Source organism: Larus michahellis, chromosome Z (genome assembly GCF_964199755.1).
Source record: "Larus michahellis chromosome Z, bLarMic1.1, whole genome shotgun sequence".
Taxonomy (NCBI): domain Eukaryota; kingdom Metazoa; phylum Chordata; class Aves; order Charadriiformes; family Laridae; genus Larus; species Larus michahellis.
The window spans coordinates 30,072,410-30,094,335 of NC_133930.1; the positions used below are offsets into that span (position 1 = coordinate 30,072,410).

Here is a 21,926-nt window from a genome sequence, read left to right on the forward strand (position 1 = left end):
TGGTCTCCATCCAGACATTGAGCTGTTGACCACTACCCTCTGGATGTGATCACCCAGATAATTTCTTGTCCACCAACCATGTCACTGATCAAATCCATATTTCTCCAGTTTAGAGAGAAGGATGTTGTGGGGGACCGTGTCAAAGGCCTTTCAGAAGTCCAGATAGATAGATGATATCCGTAGCTCTTCCCTTGTCCGCTGAGGTAGTCACTCCATCATAGAAGGCCACAAGGTTGGTCAGGCAGGACTTGCCCTTGGTGAAGCCATGCTGGCTGTCTCAAATCACCTCCCTGTCCTCCATGTGCCTTAGCATGGCTTCTAGGAGGATCTGTTCCATGATCTTCCCAGGCACAGAGGTGAGGCTGACAGGTCGGTAGCTCCCAGGGTCCTCCTTTCTACCCTTTTTTAAATGGGTGCAATGTTTCCCTTTTTCCAGTCACCAGGAACTCCACCAGACTGCCATGACTTTCAAATATCATGGAGAGTGGCTTGGCAATATCAGCCAGTTCCCTCAGGACTCTGGGAGGCATCTCATCAGGTCCCATAGACTTACGTATGTTCATTTTTCCTCAGGTGGTCACAAACCTGATCTTCTCATACAGTGGGAGGGACTTTGCTCCCCGAGTCCCTGCCTTGTGGTCCACCCACTCCAGAGGTGTGGGAAGAGATTTTGCCGGTGAAAACTGAGGCAAAAATGTTGTTGAGTACCTCAGACTTCTCCTCATCCTTTGTTGCCAGCTTTCCAGTTGTGTTCATCAGGGGAGTACGCTCTCTTTGACCTTCCCTTTCTGGCTGACACGCCTGTAGAAGCCCTTCTTAGTATTCCTTGTGTCCCTTGCCAAGTTCAGCTCCAGCTGTGCCTTGGCCTTCCCGACCCCATCCCTACACAACCCGTCAGCGTCCCTATACTCTTCCCAGGATACCTGTCCCTGCTTCCTCTGCCTGTGCATTTCCTTCTTGCCCTTTAGTTTGACCAGCAGGTCTCAACTCATCCATGCTGGTCTCTTGCCTTCCTCTCCTGATTTCTTACACCTGGGGATCGAGAGCTCTTGCACTCGACAGAAAGTGTCCTTAAAGATCTGCCAGCTCTGTTCTGCTGCCTTGTCCCAGAGGGCAGTTTCCCAGGGTGTCCTGTTGAGTACTCTTTGAAGAGCTGGAAGTTTGCTTTCCTAAAATTCAGGGTCCTGACTTTACCCTTCTCCTGACCCGTGTACCTGAGGACTGTGAGCTCCACCAGTACATGATCACTGCAGCCCAGGCTGCCTCCACTCTTGGCGTCACCGATTAGCTCGCTTGCATTGGTGGCCATCAGGTCCAGTATCACATCCCCTTTGGTAGGGCTGTCTATTACCTGCCTTAAGAAGTTATCCTCGATGCATTCCAGGAGTCTCCTGGATTGCCTACAGCTCGCCAATGCAGCAGACGTTGGGGTGGTTGAATATACAGTGGCTTCTCAGCAAAAGGAATTTTAGGCAACACTATTTAGAGCTGAGTATACCATAATGCTTCCAGTACCAGCACCAGCCACTATAAAGGTACTTCAGTCCACCCATAGATGGTCTCACCACAGTTTCCAAGCACCTCACAAGTTTAAAACATTTAGCTTTACCATATGGTTGATGGGTCAAGAACTGGTATCACCGCATTTTACAGAAGGATCAGCTGTATTATTGATGCAGTCACTTTGTGGGAGAATAGGGAACTGAACCCAGGTCTCTCAAATCCCATACTTGCATCCATAGTCAGAGCACCACACTTGTTACAGTGTTGTATCTGACACAAGGAGTTAGATAGGAAACAAGAAAGCAGAAGTAAGACCAACCAACCATCCCCGTAAACCACACCACCAAAACCAAACCAAGCTATCCAGTATACACTGTAGTCTTTTTCATTTGAGTTAGTTATTGAACTTCCTGATTCAATTTTTAATTTATTAACTCTCTACATATTGATCTACCTACCTGTATAAAACACACATATGTATGTATAGATAATTACATATCTGTATTGTCAAAAAGGTAAAAAAAGGGACATGATTAATTAGCAGACTACTTACATATTGCAAAATTTCTGCACGGAAGAAAAAAACTAGCACTTGAGATATAATTTAAAAAGTCCCTTGTGAAACATAAGTTTAAGAATTTATCTACTCAACTAGCCACTGGAATACTTAGTACTATGATATGAAATGGTTAACAGAAAATTTCAGGATTACTGTATCTCATGATACTTCCTTCAACCACATAACTATTCCTTCACACAAACTATTCTGCTTCAAGAATTGTCTGACCTGCAATTTCCCCTCAGAATAAAATAAAAAAGAAAGAGAAATTTTAAGTGCTTTGTTTACTCCCCCCTGGAATCCTTTTTGATGCCCTAAAGATACAGAAAGAAGTGGAAAAGGACAACTAAAAGCCTCTATGTCACCTGCATGTCAGAGGTTACATGAAATACGCATATAATATATTAACTAACATGTTAACTAATATTAACTAATACGCATATAAAATATTAACTGCTTAAACTTCCCCTAGCAACGTTTTTTTCCCCACTAGGAAAAAGATTTTCATAGCGGAAAAGGAAATCGTGAATGACGTCAGTTCTGCTGTTTAGAACTACTGGCAGCGACTGCCCTCTACCAGCACCCTGAGACTGCTGATGCTAGTACTATCTGTGCAATGCATGTGAATGTACAATATTAAACATAAGCATTCGAATTATTAATACATTTTCCACTGTATCCAAACCTGATACTTTTCAGCTAGTAAGTGATTTATTTTACTGTTTTAATCTCCTAATGTTTTCGGATTTAAAACTGGTCTCAGTATGGGATAGGAAAAAAATTATGCAATATATTCGATTGCAAGGTACTGCATGGGGGGAGCTAAGCAAGGGCCAAGTAAAAGAATGTTGAGTTTATCTCTTGTGGTTAATGGTTCATATCCAGTCCAGCTCAATAGTGTCTGAAGCTCACTACCCTGAATGTTTTCTTACCACTGAGTTGGTGGAACCGAACTAGCAGTGATGAATTTTCCAAGCTGTAAAGTTTTCATTAACACCCTTGTTCTGGGGCACAAATAGAACACATTCTCCTTGAGTCCAACAATGCTACATACTTTCCCTTTTACGTAATTTAAAAAAGCTAAATATATGGCCTATAATACCAGTACTTATTAAGACAAAAAGCAGCAGGCTTTCTCTACAGCTGCCATATCCTGTGAGAGTCAATACTCCCTACTGCCCATCCAGCTTGTCTTCAGTTTGTCTTCTGCCACAGCTGGGACATGATCAGCATATTTGAAGTCAATATGAATTTTCCAGCTGCTTCTGGAGGCACAGAACTACCTCTTGAAAAGTAGGTGACATCTTTAAACAAAAAATATAACATTATTAATAACTCAGTCAAAAATTGGCTATCATTCCTCATTGAGTTCAAAAGTTGGAACTCAGAGAATCAACTCCTAATGAAAACATGAAGGATCTTGAACAAATATAAGTAATGATGTAAAAATGTGGTAAAATACAATAGACTTTGCTTGGGCTTTCACTTATTGTACTAATTCTTTCAATTCATGGCCATCCATAGAAGCTCATACTTTCAGATCAGCAATAATTAAACAGTATTTAAAAAAAAAAAATAGCGTAAGACACTGCAACATCAATCTAAAAGGATAGCATTTACCCAGTAGTTTCTCCTGTATAGGTAATGCCCAAGCTTTACTTCTTTTTTTTGGCTTCACCTAACATATATAAAGAACAAAACACAGATTTATTACAGATTTCCTAATCTTCTTTCAACTGTAAATAGATAGAGAGAAAGTAATCTGCCAGCCTCACAACTTTTATGTCATTTACAGCTAGCAAGCTTATTGCAGATACCGGAACATGGAAGGTAAGGGTGAAAAAGACCCAAATCAGTTTCAAAAAAGATTGCTTCCTCATTGTTCAAACCAAAAAACCCCACTACTCTTACTGTTTCATCTAGCTCCTATCCAGGTCTTCTGAATAAAAAGACAGTTTGCAAAGCAGCCTACTAAGCAGCCTGAGTCTATTCTGCATATAACTACAGAGAAAAGTGATGTATTTTCTAGGCTGCTGACGAATTTTGTCAGAATATCTGTTTAATCAGAAAAGAATACTCCTCTTTCTCTCCCTCCAAACTATGAGGTACAACCAATAACCCTTTCCTAAAAAAATATCGGGGATTTTATTTTTCGTAATAAACAAAGCAAAACAACTTAATGAGTGAAGAGCTGGTACAATATGGGCTTCTACAGAAGTTGCACTTCAGTGCAGAAATATACAGATGCTGCAGCTGCTGGTTGGCAATTTCCTGTTCTCAGCTTCAATAGCTCTAAACCTTGTTTCATATTAAAAACATCATGACCGAGCACAAGGTTATCTACTTCTGTTAGGTAACAGGGAACCTGGGTGTGTTTTGTTCTTTGGAAGCTTACAACATCCAGTCTGTGTTTCTACCTTTGATACTTGTAAGGGACAAAAAAGTATAGTAATACATCAACAGAAGGAACCAAAATTAATACAAGATTCCATGGATTTTACAGTGTGTTTTCAAAAGTATTCAAGGAAGCTCTTTTGATTGCCTAAAGAGCTGTCAGATGAAGTGGGGAAAAAATACTTCAGAGAAATGGTAGCTAATGGTCTTTGAGAGCTAAAGAGCTCTGAAACTAAACAAGAATATAACAGAATTACAGTAGAGCTGCTGTGGCTAGGGGAAACCTCCAGACATTGCCAAATTTTGATGCCTTCAATTAGAACTTCACTGGCCTCAGTTTAAGATCACCGACTGTTTACATACCAGTTATCACAGGAAAGGGAATCCAAAAGGTCTCTTAGAACTGGAGAAGCCCCAGCACTGCTACATCTGCATCATATGACACTCAGACATCTGCATCTTATGACACTTAGACATCTGCCCTTAAGCTTCCTTTGATCCAAGCAGTTTGCAGTCCTGGATTTTCTCTTGTCTTCTGGGAACACTTCCTGGACACCAATTTTTCTTTCTTCCCAGTAGTTCTCACCATTTATAATAGAACTTTTGCAATCCTATGATCATTCCATAAACCAGCTATAAATTGCATTTTTAATATCCCATCCTCCCAAAGCAATGCACTATGTCAGTCAACAAGATTTCTTCTTCTGTTCAGCACCCTCAAAAATATTTTGACAAGGTCAGCATTCTCTCAGCAGCAGCAGACTACCTTTCAAGAGTAGTTTTATAGACTACATTTTCATTTCCAAATCAGTGGTAAAGAAGTGTCCCAGAAAATCAGTAGGAACAGGTGACCATCTATCTTATTGACAGCACCTTTGCTCCACAAGAGGCATCAGTCTCCAGCTCTCCTTGGGTTCACAGCTCACCAAAACCACTGCCTCCCTGATGGACACTTCTCTCAAATGGCTGTAGCTCCAGCTCAGCACTGTCCCCACTGCACAGCACTAAGAAGTGTACTCACGTGCTGCCTTTGGCACCTCTATTCTAGAAAGCCCAGTGTTTCTTCCCGCACTACATAGATTAATACTACATTTGGAGATTCTTGCCTTCTCCTGTCCCACAGCTGAAAAAGACCCATTGCCTGATAAAGCACATCCTTCATTCTTCCTTGTTTTAACATACTGTATTTATTTATTTCTGCATTTCTCGGGATCATAACCAGTTGTTCCACTTATAGATAAATTCTACTGCTTCAAGGTTCCTTTCTGGGCAACAGGGTGGTCGTATTGATTTTCCTTGACTTTAGACACTGTATTGCCCAATGCTCATCCACGTGAAAAGGAAACATTAAGGCTTGAGCTGGTGGAATTCTTACTGACACTGCCAGTAAAGAGCGTGAACTCCAGCAGCCAATCAACAACAGCAGAACCCGCTCACACATTTGCCTTTAAAATCACTCTGAGTACCAGCAATATACTATATACTATACACCATGGTATACAATGTGGTCTACATTCTTACTTAGCTCTATCCTCAATTACCATTATTACATTACAGACAATAACAGAACAGGTTCAGCCAAACACAGCAGTGATAGCTGAATGCTGTAATGAGGGTAAGAATGTGGTCCTCAGGGACAGTCTAATCACAGATCTGCAGTCAGAGTAATTTTTGACCAGACAGTTGGACCAAGGGTATTTTATCACTTCAAAATACACGTAAAAAGTGTATGCTTCACTCTCCAAAAAAATATTTCCTGACAAATATTCCATTACTGGTGAAGAAAGTAGAAGTTATCCTAAACTAGAATTGGGTTTTTGTTTTGTTGTTGAGGTTTTTTTTAATAGTCAGAAATGAAACAGCAACAACCCTTTCAAGATGTGTTTAAAGAATCACGGTAACTACAACCAAATTATTTTTCCCAAACATACCCAATACATAGCTTTGGGAGACATATTCAGCTAGAAAGTTTGAAAAGAAAGTAATTTTCATCACTTCAATATAAAATATGGTGAGAAACAAAAAGAAGTCAACACTTCAAATTATGCCAATATCTTTTATTGCTTAAATAACCTGTATCTTACCAACAACAAGAAAAAGCACCACAGTATGGTAAATCCTATTCAAGATTGGTAAGAAAAGTTTTTCTTTTCACAGCAAAATTGTTCATCCTAGGTGAGACAACATAAAGAATAAGATCATTCTAATGACCAGACATTAATGCTGGAAAAACACACTACATTAGCAGTACTAATAATATGGTATGACATCTAGCTGTTTACAGAGTTTTTCTCTCACCTAATACACAAAGTATTCAAGTATCAAGTTACTGAACTCCCAGGTACCACTAAAAAGATTTGTGTTGCACATAGAGTCTGATAGGGCACAGCTTCAACATCTTCATAAGAAAGGAAAAAGGTGAAAGAGGACACCTTGCGCCTCAAAACAGATTTGCCAAGTTCCCTTCTCTTAGCAACAATACACTGATGCCCACTGATGCACCCTCATCCAAAATTTACTAAACAAGTCTTTAGTAAACTACACTCCAGTATTGTTTGGCATAAAAATAATATATATATACCCTCTATGTCTTCAAAGTTTTCAGTTGTGTCCCATGTGAGTCCTTACACTTAAAAAATAACCCCAACCAACCGATAACTTTGAATTTCACTCTGCTTCCAGCAGGTCTTTCCTTCATATGCATACAAGAATGAGTATGTATGAAATGAAAGACCGAGAGAACAGTAACTACAGACCAGTCTTCAAATTAATACAATGCAAGACACAAGCACGTCTCAACCGTGATTAGTGGTCAGTTTCTGTCACTCATGCTTTCTTAAATGACATGTTAAATGACTGATGGCAGAAGCAAATATCCAGTATCAACTGGCATACTAACGGATTTGTTTACACTACTGACTGAAAACCAAACATGACTATCATCCATCTAGTCCAGCAATCCTTTCAGAAGTTACTAAGCTCAGTTTTGAAAAAAATCAAAGTCACAACAGGCATTGTGTGTCTAGACCTGCTCAGGTTTGGTCTCATATTCACCCACCTCACTAAGAGCATTTCTAATTACTTCCTAGGTTTTGGGGTTTTTTTTCCCCCAGTCTTCCCACCACCAAGATTCAATAAGTTTGTTTTATTTTAAAATGTCAGCTCTGCTGCTACCCTGTAAAGACACAAATCGAAAGAACGATTGCTCTGGAGAAAGCTGGTGAAGTTTGTGCATGCAGACATCACCTGTGCATCTTAGGACAGCCTACCTACAAGCAGCAGAGCCAGAGCGGATTGCTTCGGGGCTGAGCGCTGCCCTTCTGGACCGGTCTGTATTCCTCCCTCAGCACAGCGCATCCCGAGGCAGTGCGGGGCTCCGCTGCCCTCCTAGCGCTGCTGCCCAGCCGGCGGCAGCAGGAGAAAAACAAGGGCAGTCCTGGTCGTACCAACCACCGAGCAGCTTCTTTACCACCTCCCCGTTCCAGTTGTGTTACTTTGTCCCTTCCATTTGACTCCGTAGGAAGAAATCAAGACCTTGTCCTTCAGATAAGGGGCAAAGACCTCTTCTGACCATCCCTGGCTATGGTTAACAAATCAGCAACGCTCCAGAACACAGAGGAAAAACGACCCTGGCATGCCAGTTTGTACCTCTCCCCGATAAAGCAACTTCCTACTGCCTGTCCGAGGCACTTTGCCACTGGCAGGCTGCTAAGGACAGCGGGGAGAGCTGCAGACGGCGCAGCGCCGCGCAGACCAGACCCGTCCCCGCTCGCTGCCTGCCCGACTCCCCTCTGGAGCGCCAGCCGGCTCCTCACACCGAGCTGATTCCCGGTTCGTCCCCACGTCCACCCCAGAGCCCGCCGAGCCCGAGGAAAGCACCTAGAGCAGCCACCTGCTGTTTCCGACTGAGCCGAACTCACCCCGGGCGGGGCCGGGGCTGGCGCTACCGAGCCCCCCGGCCTCCCCTACACCGGCGGAGACGCGGCCCCGCCGCCCCCGGCCCGCACAGCGGCCGCCCCGCACCCCGCGGCCGTTAACGGCCGCTAACGGACCGGGGCGCGCAGCCCGGCCGCTACCAGCACCTGGCCGCCGCGGCGCTGAGGGAAGGTGGCGGCGGCCCACCGCACCGCGCCGGGGCTGCTTTCGGCGCTGACAGCCCGGCGGGCCACGGGGGGGGCTCCTCCCCGCCACGGAGCACTCAACGAGAAGTGCTCGGTCCCCTCCAGGGCCAGCTGCTTCCCGGCGGAGGGGGAAAGCGGAGGCTGCTCTGGGAGGCGAAGTCGGTGTCCCCCCCGTCAGCGGGAGGCCGAGGGGGACGTCCGGGAGCGGCGCAGCCGGGCTCGGTACTTAACCGTCTGTCACCGTCACAGTCACGTCCGCGTCCTCCTCTCCCGGCTGCAGCTCCAGTTGCAGGGCTTTCTGGCTGGGGCTGGCGAGCTGCAGCCCCGCCGGCAGCTCCTCCCTGGCGAGGAGCACCTTCACGCTGCACCGCAGCAGCTGCTGCGGGCGCGGAGACCGAGCGGCCATGATCCCGCCGCCGCCGCCCCCCTCAGCCGCCACCAGCGGCTGCCGCCCGACACGCCGGGCTCCGGCGGCGCTACTGCGGCCGCTGCCTCCTCCTCCCGCCGGCCCGGGGGAAGGCTGCGGCGGCGGGGGCAGGGCCGCGGAGGGAGGCTTCGCCGGCAGACCGCTTCCACGCCTCAGACCGCGCCCCCCCCTCGGCGGCATCTGCACCCCCGCCTGAGGTACGCGGGGCCGGGGGGGGGCGGCGGGCAGCGACACCTCCCGGCCTCAGCGTCGTCTCCCTGCCGGCAGCGGCCGCGGCGCAGCCCCGCTGCAGGGCGGGCGGCGGGCGCCCTCCGGCGTCCCCGGCCCTGTCGCCGTCGGGCTGGGAAGGCGGCGGCCCCGTGACCCTCTTCCTCCCTCTCTCCTTCCCTCCCTTCCCTGCCGCCGGCGTCTCGGGCGAGCGGCGGCCCGTGCGCTTACCGCCCGCGGCGGCTGGCGGAGAGCCCGGGGCCCGGAGACGGCTGTGTCTGCGGGCAGCTGCCGTGTTGGCCTCGGGACTAGACGTTTGTGGCAGCGATGTAAGGAGGTGGTTCACCAAACCCCAGATAATTTGGCTTTTCCTTCCCTGGTGTTTCCCCCTCTGCTTTATTTTCTAAGAGCATAAGGATGTAAATGTAATATGAAGCAGTAGGTGTCGTTATTTTGCTAAAAAAGTTTTCCCTGGTGGTTTTGTTTGTTTGCTTGGCTTTTATATTGTGGTTGGTCGGGGTCTTTTTTTTGTCTTGCCCCGTCCCGTCGGCCTCCCCCGCGATAAAAGGAAAAATAACCCCCGCCGGTTACTTTTGTTTATATGCCTCTGTGTCAAAGAGACACTGTGAAGGTTAATTAATGAATATTTGAGAAGCGCTACGAGTTTGAAAGTACTGCATGAAGTTTAAACGGGCCTCAGCTCATTCCGTTTCCAGATGTTATTGTGGTATGTATGTCAGTAATGTTCAAAATGCTGCCTGGGGCTGTCCCGTCTATCTGGCTGGAAAGGAAGGGAATGTACCCACACTGACTGTGTTAAAAGGACTGTTTTCTTGTACAAAGAGATGATCTCCTAACTACACAGACACTTGTTCCTCTGAGCCACTTGAGCCAGAAGATGTACTGAAGTGGCACACATGCTGCTGAACCTGCATTTGCACTAATGACTGGGGTGGTTTGTTCTGTCACTGCAATAACACAGTTCTGTGCCTGGATTTAATTACCACTTCTGAGAACAGCCAACCACATCCAGGGCTGCATCAGGAGAAGCGTGGCCAGCATGTCGAGGGAGGTGATTCTGCCCCTCTGCTCCGCTCTGATGAGACCCCACCTGGAGTACTGCGTCCAGCTCTGGAGTCCTCAGCACAAGAAGGAATGGACCTGTTGGAGTGGACCCAGCAGAGGGCGACAAAGATGCTCAGAGGGCTGGAGCACCTCTGCTATGAGGACAGGCTGAGAGAGTTGGGGTTGTTCAGCCTGGAGCAGAGAAGGCTCTGGGGACACCTTATAGTGGTCTTCCAGTATCTGAAGAGGGCCTTACAAGGAAAAGTGTAGTGATAGGACAAGGGGTAATGGTTTAAACTGAAAGAGAGGAGATTTAGATTTGGTATCAGGAAGAAATTCTTGACTGTGAGGTTATGAGATGCTGGAACAGGCCCAGGGGAGCTGTGGATTGCCCCATCCTGGGAATTGTTCAAGGCCAGGCTGGATGGGGCTTTGAGCAGCCTGGTCTAGTGAAAGGTGTCCCTGCCCATGGCAGGGGAGTGGAACTAGATGGTCTTTAAGGTCCCTTCCAACCTGAACCATTCTGTGATTCTGTATAGGGCAAATGCCAGACCAAGAGTAGTAGAAGCCAGGGGATAAGCAGGAGAGCATCATTCGCAATGCTCTGAAAAAGAAGGTGGCAAGGGTAGTTTGGAGGAGTAAATTTTTTTTTTCACATGTATAAGGAGGCAGAAGAGTATCTTTTTCATAGCAGTATCTTTACAGGATGACCTCACCTCAGTAGAGGTATGCCACCGACCACCGACTCCTCAGCAGCATTACTACTTCTCACATCCATAAGCAGTAAACAGTGTCCCACAAATGAGGCCTGTCCACTTTGGGCAATGGTTATTGCTGCTTTTTACCAACTCGGTTTCAAATCCAGTTGTCTTTCATTCGCTATCAACATAGGCAGTAAGATCAGTAGGTACTGGTAGGCATTTAGGCAATTTTGTCAGCAGAAACATCCTACAAGTCATTTTCTTGTCTATCTGTAAGGCAGCTGGTGTAGTAGAAGCATAAATTTGATTTGGATTTGCCAAAATAAGTGGATGGAGGTAAAGTGTACAGAGAGAAGGATCATGGCTTCCAGACACACAAAATGGGCCCTCTACCAGAAGTCCACTGGAAGGGAATGGCATCTTCTATGTGATGATGATTATCCATATTTATGGACAAAACACTTTTGTATTTCACACATATAGCCAAAGTAACTTCAGAACAATTTAGTGTTTCCTTCCTGTGTAAGAAAAAATGCACCTTTGAAAGCCTTGAGGATAAGTATGGTTACAAAAGCTATTGTGTGTCACATCTGTGACCTAATACTTACACACTCTCAAAGTCCTTTCAGAGAATTCTGCCTTGACCTCATAGCAAGGAGACAGCTGCGCCTAACAAACATGAGAGAAAGCATCAGGCAGCTCTGTTTGAGCTCTAAAACAAGCAGCATTTGGGGACATCTCTTTCACGCAGAGATGAGATCCACAAGTTAGGTGGGAGCATTATTCCAACAGTTGAGCAGTAACAAAGTGACAGCTTTCCTACTTGCTATGTCATGCTATCAGCCTGAAATGACTTGCTGGTCACTGGTGGATCCCAGGTAGAAGTCTTTCTTCTGTGACCCTGACGCCAGTGGAAAAGATCCATCAAGTGCCTGGGGAACATGGTGTGCTACCTTAGTTCCAAGCCTCCCTTTGTTGGTGAAAGCGAGCTTTCCAGGCTGGAGCTGTCCCGTTTCCTTGCTCTGTTACTGCACTTTTTGATTTTGTCTGCTTGGCTTTCTTGGGTGAAACTGGAGGGAGAAAGGCAGTCTATACTTTTCTTAGGCATCACAAACTGTTGAATACCAGGGAAATAAAAGGATAAAGTGATCACAACCATTCTGAACAAAAGTTACCTTGTCACTCACATGGGCCAGTAAATTCAATGCCTGTATTGCAACTACTAACAAAGGCTGCTTTATACACAATTCTTTGTGACACTAACTGCAATCAATGCATTGTTATAGCAGCTTCCTCACCTGTTTCTGCAATCTTTCAGTATTGGTGGAAGACAATACAAAATCAAATTACAATTTCTGCAAAGGACCAGTTCATGAACCCTTCCTCTAAAGTTTATACTAAAGGGTATTCCTGTTTACAATAATATTATCAGTAGCACTCTTACACTGTGCTTTAACAACTCAAGTATTGCAAATATTCTTCTGCCAGTAATACTTCATGAAAGAAGATAAAGAATCTGAGCACTCCTGTGCCTGCAGCAAGTTGTCAAGACTAACTAACCAACAAATGTCTCCAGCATTGGAGATACTAGTACAGGCTGCATTTAGCAGCAGTTTGAGCAAAGATGGCCAAACCAGAATTGTGCCAGGACGCTATCTGTTAGTGTGGCTCCATCGTGGGGAAAGGTAACATCCAGCTGCAAAGAGAGAACAGCTTGAGGCACCAAGTTTTTTACACCACTTCCAGCTAGATCTCTGAAAGTATGTCTGATTTATTAACTGCTAGTTACTGATTAAGTACTGACCCACTACATCTGCCCTAAACTCGGGTAATGAAAGCAGCAGCAGATTTTGTGTGCACTATGCCAGTGGAAAATGTCCATATGCATAGTGATTCCTACCAGAACAGTTCTGCTTATAAAAATGCTTAGAATAAACTGTCATCGGCAGCACACTGTGGTCAGGGAGGAGTTGTTTCATCTTTTGAACAGACAAGTCCTACTAGTTAGGTTAATTCAGGTATTGGGGAAGAACATATACAATGGGATTTAGCAAAATTTGGAATAACATCAGCAGCATCAAGTCAGAATAAAAACTCTCTTTAGGATACTCTTAACAGTGCCAAAAATGGATCAAGGTTTCTTCCTTAGTCAGACGCCCTTGTGGAAAAATAACTGGCTTGTACTTTCAGGTGGCTTTTGGCATAGACCTTGATATGGAAATAAACAACTGATGCACACCGGATTGCTGCAGGTTGTATGACATTTTACATAATTGAAGCAAACACTTCAGGTAAGTCAAATTAAATACACTTAAAATACCTCAATATAGAATGTATCTTACTTATTTGGTATCATTAATGTTGTGCAGGAAATGACCTTACAAAATTAATAAAAATAAACTTCACTTATAACCCTTCTTACATGCGTGTTTTCTTACAGTACCCAGTATTTCTGCATTTCTCCTACATTTCAGCTATGCTTCATGCTTTGAGGTCTGGATCAAAGTACTTTGGGATGCTGAAATCAACTTCCATTAGTTGACTAATTAAATGACTTTAATTAACATCAGCAGGAGCAGAGGCTGAATTCTGCAGCGTCTTCTTGGTAACACTGTCATGGAAAAGAAGTGAGTAATACAGCCGGTTGGTTATATGAACTGTTAGTTGGTGTGAGATCCCTCTAGAGGGAGGTTTCCCTCTATAGGTTGTTTTCTTGTGCGTGTGTGCTGGAGTGAGACCTATTGAGCCTTAGCAAGACAGCAGCTAGGAAATAAAGTCTTAATCTTGATTAGCAAACCAATTAGGAGTATTCCACAAACATAAGCATGGCTGGTCAATCGTGAATAAAATTTGTAGTTGTGTTTGGTAGGATGCATTGCAGAAACCAGTATTGTTCTCTACTAAGCTTTTGGTCTTTATTTGAAATTAAAGGATAGGCAATGACTGGACCATAACTTACAGCTGAACTTCCTGAGAAAAATAAGCTTTAGGATGCAGCTTTTTTATCTTTACCATAGTTTTGTGTGAAATACCTGTTTTAATCTTGGAATCCAATGGCCATTTTGATATTCTAGCATCTATTACTTGGTGGGTCCTACCCAGTTAAAATAACATTCTGCATTTCTTTACATGAAATGGTGCCTGCAACTTGTAGTAGAGACCCATAAGATATATGACCTGATAAGATTAGGCCTTTGTCTATGTTTTGTGAAACTGCCAAAATATCCAATGCATTAGCATACTGTAGAGTATTTAGAGCAAAACTGGCAGAAGTAGATTCTGCTGGTAATGAATTGACACCACTAATTCCTGGAGGTCAAAGTCTGCATGCACCCTCACTGACGGCTGTTAGATAGCTAAATCTGTAATGGGAAATTATTGGTAATATTGAAATTAATAAGCATATTACTATCTGCATTTACTGGTAACATGACAGCTACTTAGTTGAACTGACACTTGAAAATACGAGTTTCTTTTGCAGTCAGAGACACACTCCTTTCTTAGTTCTGTTGCTGCTAAATAAAAAATTTTAGTCTTACTTAAAAGGCATAAATTGAAATAATTTTTCTCTCAAAATCAATAGTACCACAATCCAAAATATCTGGCTATATAAAAACTGAAGCAATTCAGATATGTTTGTAACAAGAAAACAAATTTATTGATTTTAAAAGACAAGACACAATTTTGTTTTGAAAAACACAAGAAAGCTAGCCTGAGTTCAAGTCTGAAATATTCAGAAAAATCCTACTGTCTTTAGTATGTTCCAGTCATTTTTTTAAACAACACACTAAAAGTTAATATATATTTTTATAATTATAAAAGTTCCCCAGTTATTGTACAGTACACAATACAAATTGCCCACAAACTATTATTTAGCTCCTGCCAGTTTTGAGAGGACATGATATACTAAAAGATTTAGCATTTCTCACAAAAATCACATCAGGAAATACGTATTTACAAAATCAAATACATTATACAAAAAAACCATCACGTTATGCTGTAAAGATGTCTTCTTTAAATAATTAAAAAGTATATTCAACTGTAGTCCAAAAACTGGAAAAGAACATTACATTATCTCACACATACAATCTACAAAAAGTTGCTTACCTCATTTACATAATATATTCAGTCAACTGGAAAAAAAAAGTTTGAATATGTCCTAGTGTTGTGATGTTTCTGTGCTGTGGGACTGAATAATGTCATCTGCCACTTACTAAGTGAAATTTAAATGATGGCACTTAAAAAAAAATACAGTATAAAATAAATGCAACAAAGGAACTTTCCTAGAAGGTAAGAAAGCCCTGAGTGATGATAAAATTACTGATTGGTAGCTCTAGAATTAACCTAATTAAAGTTTACCATCTCAGGCACAATTTTCCAAGTTTTTGAAAGGCACTCAAAGTTTCTTTAACAGCCTCATTGGTTATTAACTGTAAATCCAAATTTTCAGTGAAGATGAGTGGAGATGGGCAACTTGCTTTGGTACAAAGTGATATTTTCCTAGCATATTTTAAATTGCTTAATTGGGTTGCTTTAAGATGGATATTTAATGTTTAAATACAAGGCAATCACTTTAATATTGTATTGAAGGAAACTTCACTTGGGAAACCCTTTAAGTATTCTTTGTATAAAAAGCTCTTGCTGGTATCAATGAGTCAAAAAGAATTGAACTGAGTAAATTTCGTGGTAAATACCAATCCATGTGGGGTTGTTCCTCCGAAGCCTAAATTCCTCTAACAAAGATATTTATTATTTCAGAGTAAAATTAATCCAGAACTGAAAACTCCTGTAAGATGTTTGCACCATGATCAAGAAAGTGCTTAAGAACATACAAAAAACATTTTACTGATTCAGATTTAAGTGAGGCTCATTTGATGCTCATAGACTCGTTCTGGGCCTTCTTTTCTACAGTGAATTTCAGCCTTAATGAGCAATCTACAAGAACAATTCTTACCAAATATTTAACTACTCAGGGCTTCCAATCCCAAAATGCCAATTTATTTTTTCAACAGGAAAAGGAAAAAAAATCAGAATAAAAGAAGAGTTAAAATGATCCTTTTCAAACTAAGGCATATTTTACTTCAAACAAACACTAGGCAGTCACTTTGTAAGTGGCTTTTACTATTTCTTAGTTAAACTGGTAAATTAAACTCAGGTCTACTGGCACATAAAATCACTAGCAGCAATGATCAAGGCATGCAAACTCAGAAGCATTTACAGTAAATTATGAATTAAAAAAGTTGTTAAATTAAAACCCTTTGAGTATTGCATTTATGTTAATTAATTATGCATGAATTTGCATTAACTGACTAAAAATGTTTACAACTTACTTGCACTATACTACTGACATAATTCCATTAAATAACTTAAAATGAGACCCTTTTTTTTTGCCCTCAGCTGGACTTAAATAAGTACAGCTGTATTTAGTGTTTGCTGACTGATTGATATTGCAAGAAACCAGTAGAAAATGTATTGTACTCTCACTTAGTAAGGTGGTGTTTCTATCTGTAAGTTCAAAGAATCTCTACTTGCTACCACACTTGTTCCCTTGTTCTTGTAAGCAGCATCTGTAAGAACAAAGGGGCTTTTTAAAATGGCAAAAGGCTTGTGCAATTTCTAGGTTGCTTTTAAAATGCTGACATTCAATAAGGGCCATCCAAACTCTACCCCTGTAGATGAAGATGAATGAAACACCTTCATCTTTTAGGTAGTCATTATTGCAGTGACTGAGTTTTAAAAGAAATACCGATATAATCATGCATTTTTTGTTCTAGTTTATCAAAACCACTGCCAAAAATTTCAATGCAAACATACCGAGTATTCCGCAAAATTTATTCTTCTTCACTAAGCCTTCTTTTAATCCTAAAGATTCTCTTTTACTGTACCAGAGTATTCCAATACTAACCTACCTCAGGAGATTTTCAGAATAGTCTGAATATATTTTCTAAACCTTTATGTTCTAAAGGCATCTTAAAGTAGACAACTTAATATCTGTAGAAACATGTTTGATTTTCTTTATATATTTGCAATATATATGCAATTATGAATAACAAACAAGGGAGCTGAAGTACTGTTCTTCTATTAGACAGTACACATCAATGGCAGTGAATATTTTGCCTACATCTTTTGAGCCTCCTACAACAAAACCATTCCCGTGTAGTATGCAAGTATCTTGTTTAGAAATAATAAAAACAAATTCTACAACACTATCAGCTATTTCAAAGTATATGCTCAATGGGCTAATTAAATTATCTAAAAAGCTGTTTCCATCATGTCACTTACAATGCTCAAAGGGTTAATGCAAGGCATTATATCAAATTAATATTCTAATACTAGAACTAAGCACTGTGTGTTTATGCTTCTATTCCAGTTTTTATTGTTTGTTTGTCTTAAATCACCAAACAAATTAGCAGAGATACTAGAATTCCATTTATTGATTTGTTTTAAACCATATACAAAGAGGATGTCCTGTTAGAGAGACAAGGGCCCAATTTTCAGAAATTCATACTGTGGTCTCAAATGACTGTTTTAAACTCCGCAATTATTGTTGTGTATCAGTACCAAATCATGCTTATATTACTAATAAATCTATTTTTCGTCAGCACTTTTATGGCTATCCATGGTTGTATTTATTTTGTAAAAAAATTCTAAATTAAATTGGAATGCAGTGCATCTCCAATATAAATTTTTTTCTACACAGTGCAGATGTCAATTGGTGAGAATGACAAAGATCTCAGATCATTTCTCCTAGGGAAAACAAGGTGAACAAAAGAAGTGGTTTAGATATTTAAAAATACCTCGCTTTAAATTAAATTTGTACATAGACCTATACATTCCTGAATGACAGAACATTATCTATTTTCTTATTTTTGAACTAAAGGCAGTAATGCTGTAAATCATCACTTTACAGGTAAATAATTTAAAATCTATTTTCCAAATTTTTATGGAACTTTTTTTTTTTTTTAAAGAAGGTGCTTAGAGCATGCTACAGTACAAGAGCAAAACACAGAAATAATAACTGAAAACAGAAAAAAAAAAGCTTTAAAACTGATTTACCATGAAAAAGATGAAAATGTACCAATACATTTTAATAAAACTTTTGAAAATTGGGCCCTGTGTTTTGAAAAGGTAGTTCAACAATATCCATTCCCCCACAGTGCTCACTGTGCTATTTGTGCTAATGGGGGAAATGCCTCTGAAATAATTATTTTGGATTCCATGTCAAGACTAGATAAAACACATAAACCATGTCAACTCTCATATTATGTCCGTCCTGTGGATACGCTCTACACCTCTCCAGAGCACTAGCAATAGACTTCAGAGCTGGTGTGGCAGTGCAACCGCATGCTACACATTACAGAATATGGACTGAGGTATTTGTATCTCTGTAGTTTAATGATTACTAAACCCCATCTATTAAATAGCAAGAGTGTGCAAAATGTTTTATCTAAGTGTTTGATTAAAATTTCAGTAAATGTAAAAACAAACCCGAAGACCCCCAAACCTGTAAGTATACAATGCAGTTTACAGTAATATACTTTTTCTAAAATGTCTGGTAAAATCTTTAGAATTTAAGCGTAAGAATACAGACTCCATTCAGTTTTCTGAACTTGGAATAGTTCCAATTTGTTTTGATAACTCATTCTTTTTAGAAGCTATTAAATACATTCCATTTCTGTATTCAGATTTTTGTTCAGTTTTGTTTTGCACTTTGTGAACAGTGAACAACTGAGTGGAGCGGGGAGCTAAATAATGAAAGATACTCAGGTCCCACCTTTTTAAGCAATCTAGATTTACCTATTACAATCGTACTCTTTTCTCAGCAACAACAAATCCAACATTAAACCAAGAAAGGACAATAATAAGAAAACATTATAGGTCCGTCAACACAAAAATTGAAACAAGTACTACAGTATTAAAAAAAGCTGAAAATGAAAAAAATGTTCAATTATTTCACTTTATTTTACTTGTAAACATCTTATAATGCACAATGAAGGGGAGTAAATATTTATCACAGCTTAGTTTTAGCATTTTTGGTGAAGGGTACAGATGTGCTGATTTCCAAGGAAAAATCAGGACACACTGAGTGATATATGTGAGAACAAAATATATAATGAGATTCAGTGCATCTATGAGTTTAGAAATAATGAATATAAACCTCACTTTCACTTTTTACTGAGGCAAAAGCCATCTACTGACATTAGTAGGAATTATGCCTACATAGAAAGAGCAGGATGGGTTCACCTCCTAATTCTGCAAAGGAATTAAAATTTGATTTTGTACACCAGTAACGTTAGGACATTTTAGTTGATGTGCAGCTGTATTTGGAGCATGTGTAAACTGCAGCAACAAACTTTTTTGCTATAAATACGCTGTTCATTTTACATGCTCTTCTCCCATTTGGTATGTATGACTTTACAAGTCATTTTCAGACACACTGGATAAACCAAAATAAAAGAATCCCTAATTCTGTTACACAGTCTTTTCTGTAAAGTTGATCTTTTTGTGCTCTCCTTCACTTTTTTGGTTTTTTCTTTTTTGCTTATTTAGTTCCACTATTTTAGTGTAGCAAATTCATGTGTCTGCATAATGAAATGTTTAAGAAGAAAAATTTGAGTTGTTTAATGTCAATTAATATGGTCTCTATAAACTGTCATTATTTAACCATTAAAATGTAATATCTGGCTGATACCCCACAAAATATAGACATTGAAAACATGCACTGCATTATGTACCTGCTCATTTATTTCTTTTTAGTTTTTAAAATTAAAAGTAGGCAAGGGTTTAGAAAATATATAATCATGCTTGGGACTATGGTCAATCTATTTTGACATTTGAAGTTGGTATTAAAGCTAGTTTTGCTTTCCAAATTCCCAAGCAAATTTTATTTGTAATAAAGTGAAATCCAGCTAGAAACAAGAAAAAATAGGTTTATTGTCATTCTAAGTGGGATATTAAAATCATTTAATAATAAAAAAATCCTTTTATTCTTTTGAAGGCTATGTAACCTGTCCTTACTACTTAGGGAATTTGAAAATGACAGGCACACCTTGTTGAATTAATTAAAGAGTTAAGAATAACAAAAAGTACTAAGTCTTAGCTTCAGTTCTGTTTAAGGCACCATGTAATAGCCGAGGTACAATGATCCCTGATGTACATTCTTAAATGGCAATGGTCCATCTAGCCACCTATTCAAATTCTACACAATTGGGAATAAGTACAAGTGAGGTGTGCCAGTTACACTGCCTTATCTAATTTTGTAAAAATTTAAATCCACTTTAGCAACAAGGAAATATTTTTGAAAGGAAAATGATGCAGGTTGCTACATTCCTTGCATTCTATAAATTATCTTTTCTAAGAGCAGCAGATTGAACCACTAGTAGGAAAAGACCTGGAATAGAAGAAAGTCATCCAAATGGAATGTTTTCCTGTATGTCCAGTTCAGCATAAGTAGCACGTACACTTAATAATAATAATCAAGTCACTTCTTTTTTAGCTTCAGTTTCTAAAAACTATAGTACCACTCAACAGCCAAAAGCATCTGTTCAGTGGCCCCACATATAGAATCAGTAGTCTTCAAAATAGAGGAATTGGTAAGCAAATAATATCTGGAACTGTTGATTTTAAAGGAAGCTTGCATTGATTACATGATGGTCAGATAATTAGGTACGTTTATGACGTACACATTACCGCCTTCTGTTACAATTCCGTCATTTAAACTCGCTTCTTGCTCACAGAAAGAAACTAGATCTTCCCAGCCCTCCAGCATTATTAGAAAAAATCCCCTTGAATGCTCACAATTTTATCAAAATAGTGTCTTCTTGTTGTCCAATGAAAAGCACCTTTTATAACAAATTTGATACATCTGCTGTCAAATAAGCATGCCTCCAGTGTAAATCAAAGAAAATAGTTCTTTTGATATTTCACAGAAGTGCATCTAATTAAAAACCTATCTATATGAAATCATCATCATAACTAATAATTAACATTAAAATATTTTTTAAAAACTATGAAAAAAATTAAATTATTATAAGAGGACAAAAACATTAACATTAAGCTTTGCAAAAATCTTCCTTGCATTTGATACTAAGAAAACTCTTCATATTGAGCGGCCAATGTAAAATGATTCTGTTTACAAAAAAATCTCTTTTTTTTTTTTAAACAGATCTGGCAAAATACATACACCCATTCCATTTAACAACTCCAATAAAATAATGTTCATCACAGCTAAAATTTGACAACAGTCGACCTTCAGACTTATTCTCTTTATTTTTTATTTTTTTTCATATTAAACCCAAAGGGTTAATGTAATGGGGTGTGTGTCGGGGGCAGGGGGGGAGAGGTTTCATATTAGACTGCAGTATAGGTATTTCCAGTAGCACTGCATTGTCTGATAGTCTGAGTAGTTGCAACTATGTGCTCATTATGAATTGGGTTCAGGAGGTTCTGCTGTACTCCACTCTCAAGCACTGGCTGCATGCAGCCCACCTGGAATGCCTGGTTTAGCTCGGTTTTCTCCCTCTTGGCTTGTGGCTCTCCATTTTCATCCAGCTCTTCATCTATTTCACTTTCGACTTCGCTGCCCTCATCTGCACAAACAAACAAACAAACGACCATGAAACTAGCACACAGGGAAAACAATTCTAATACATTTTGCAAATAACAGTTGAAATACAAAAAAATATAGGGAAGACTAGCAATCTGATAAAGGACAAACTGGAAATTTCAAATTATTAAATAGGTAAACAGACTCTCGGCTTTGATCACTTGCGTTACACACTGTTGATACAGTATGTGGAAAAAACAATTGCAATCTCAAAAACAATCTGTCACAAACAATCTCCATGTTGCAAAACGCCTCTCATGTTACAGATACGGAAACTAAGGTGAAGAGATTTGGGGTGACCTGACCCCAAATTTTGACATACATTCTTATGCTAGTTGAGTGA

At 40.5% G+C, this 21,926-nt stretch overlaps 2 protein-coding genes across 7 annotated transcripts in view; both read right to left on the reverse strand.

Annotated features, from left to right (window-relative positions):
- LOC141736018 (histone-arginine methyltransferase CARM1-like) overlaps window positions 1-9,184 on the reverse strand; it is a 69,000-nt gene extending 59,816 nt beyond the window's left edge. The window contains exon 1 of the mRNA XM_074569625.1: window positions 8,809-9,184. Coding sequence (XP_074425726.1) covers window positions 8,809-9,184 — 376 coding nt within the window. The remainder of the gene's footprint in view (window positions 1-8,808) is intronic.
- A 5,432-nt stretch (window positions 9,185-14,616) lies between these two features.
- RFX3 (regulatory factor X3) overlaps window positions 14,617-21,926 on the reverse strand; it is a 141,133-nt gene continuing 133,823 nt past the window's right edge. For all 6 annotated transcript variants that reach the window (XM_074569763.1, XM_074569762.1, XM_074569759.1 and 3 more), the window contains one exon: window positions 14,617-21,566. In XM_074569763.1, coding sequence (XP_074425864.1) covers window positions 21,328-21,566 — 239 coding nt within the window. In that variant the 3' untranslated portion in view covers window positions 14,617-21,327. The remainder of the gene's footprint in view (window positions 21,567-21,926) is intronic.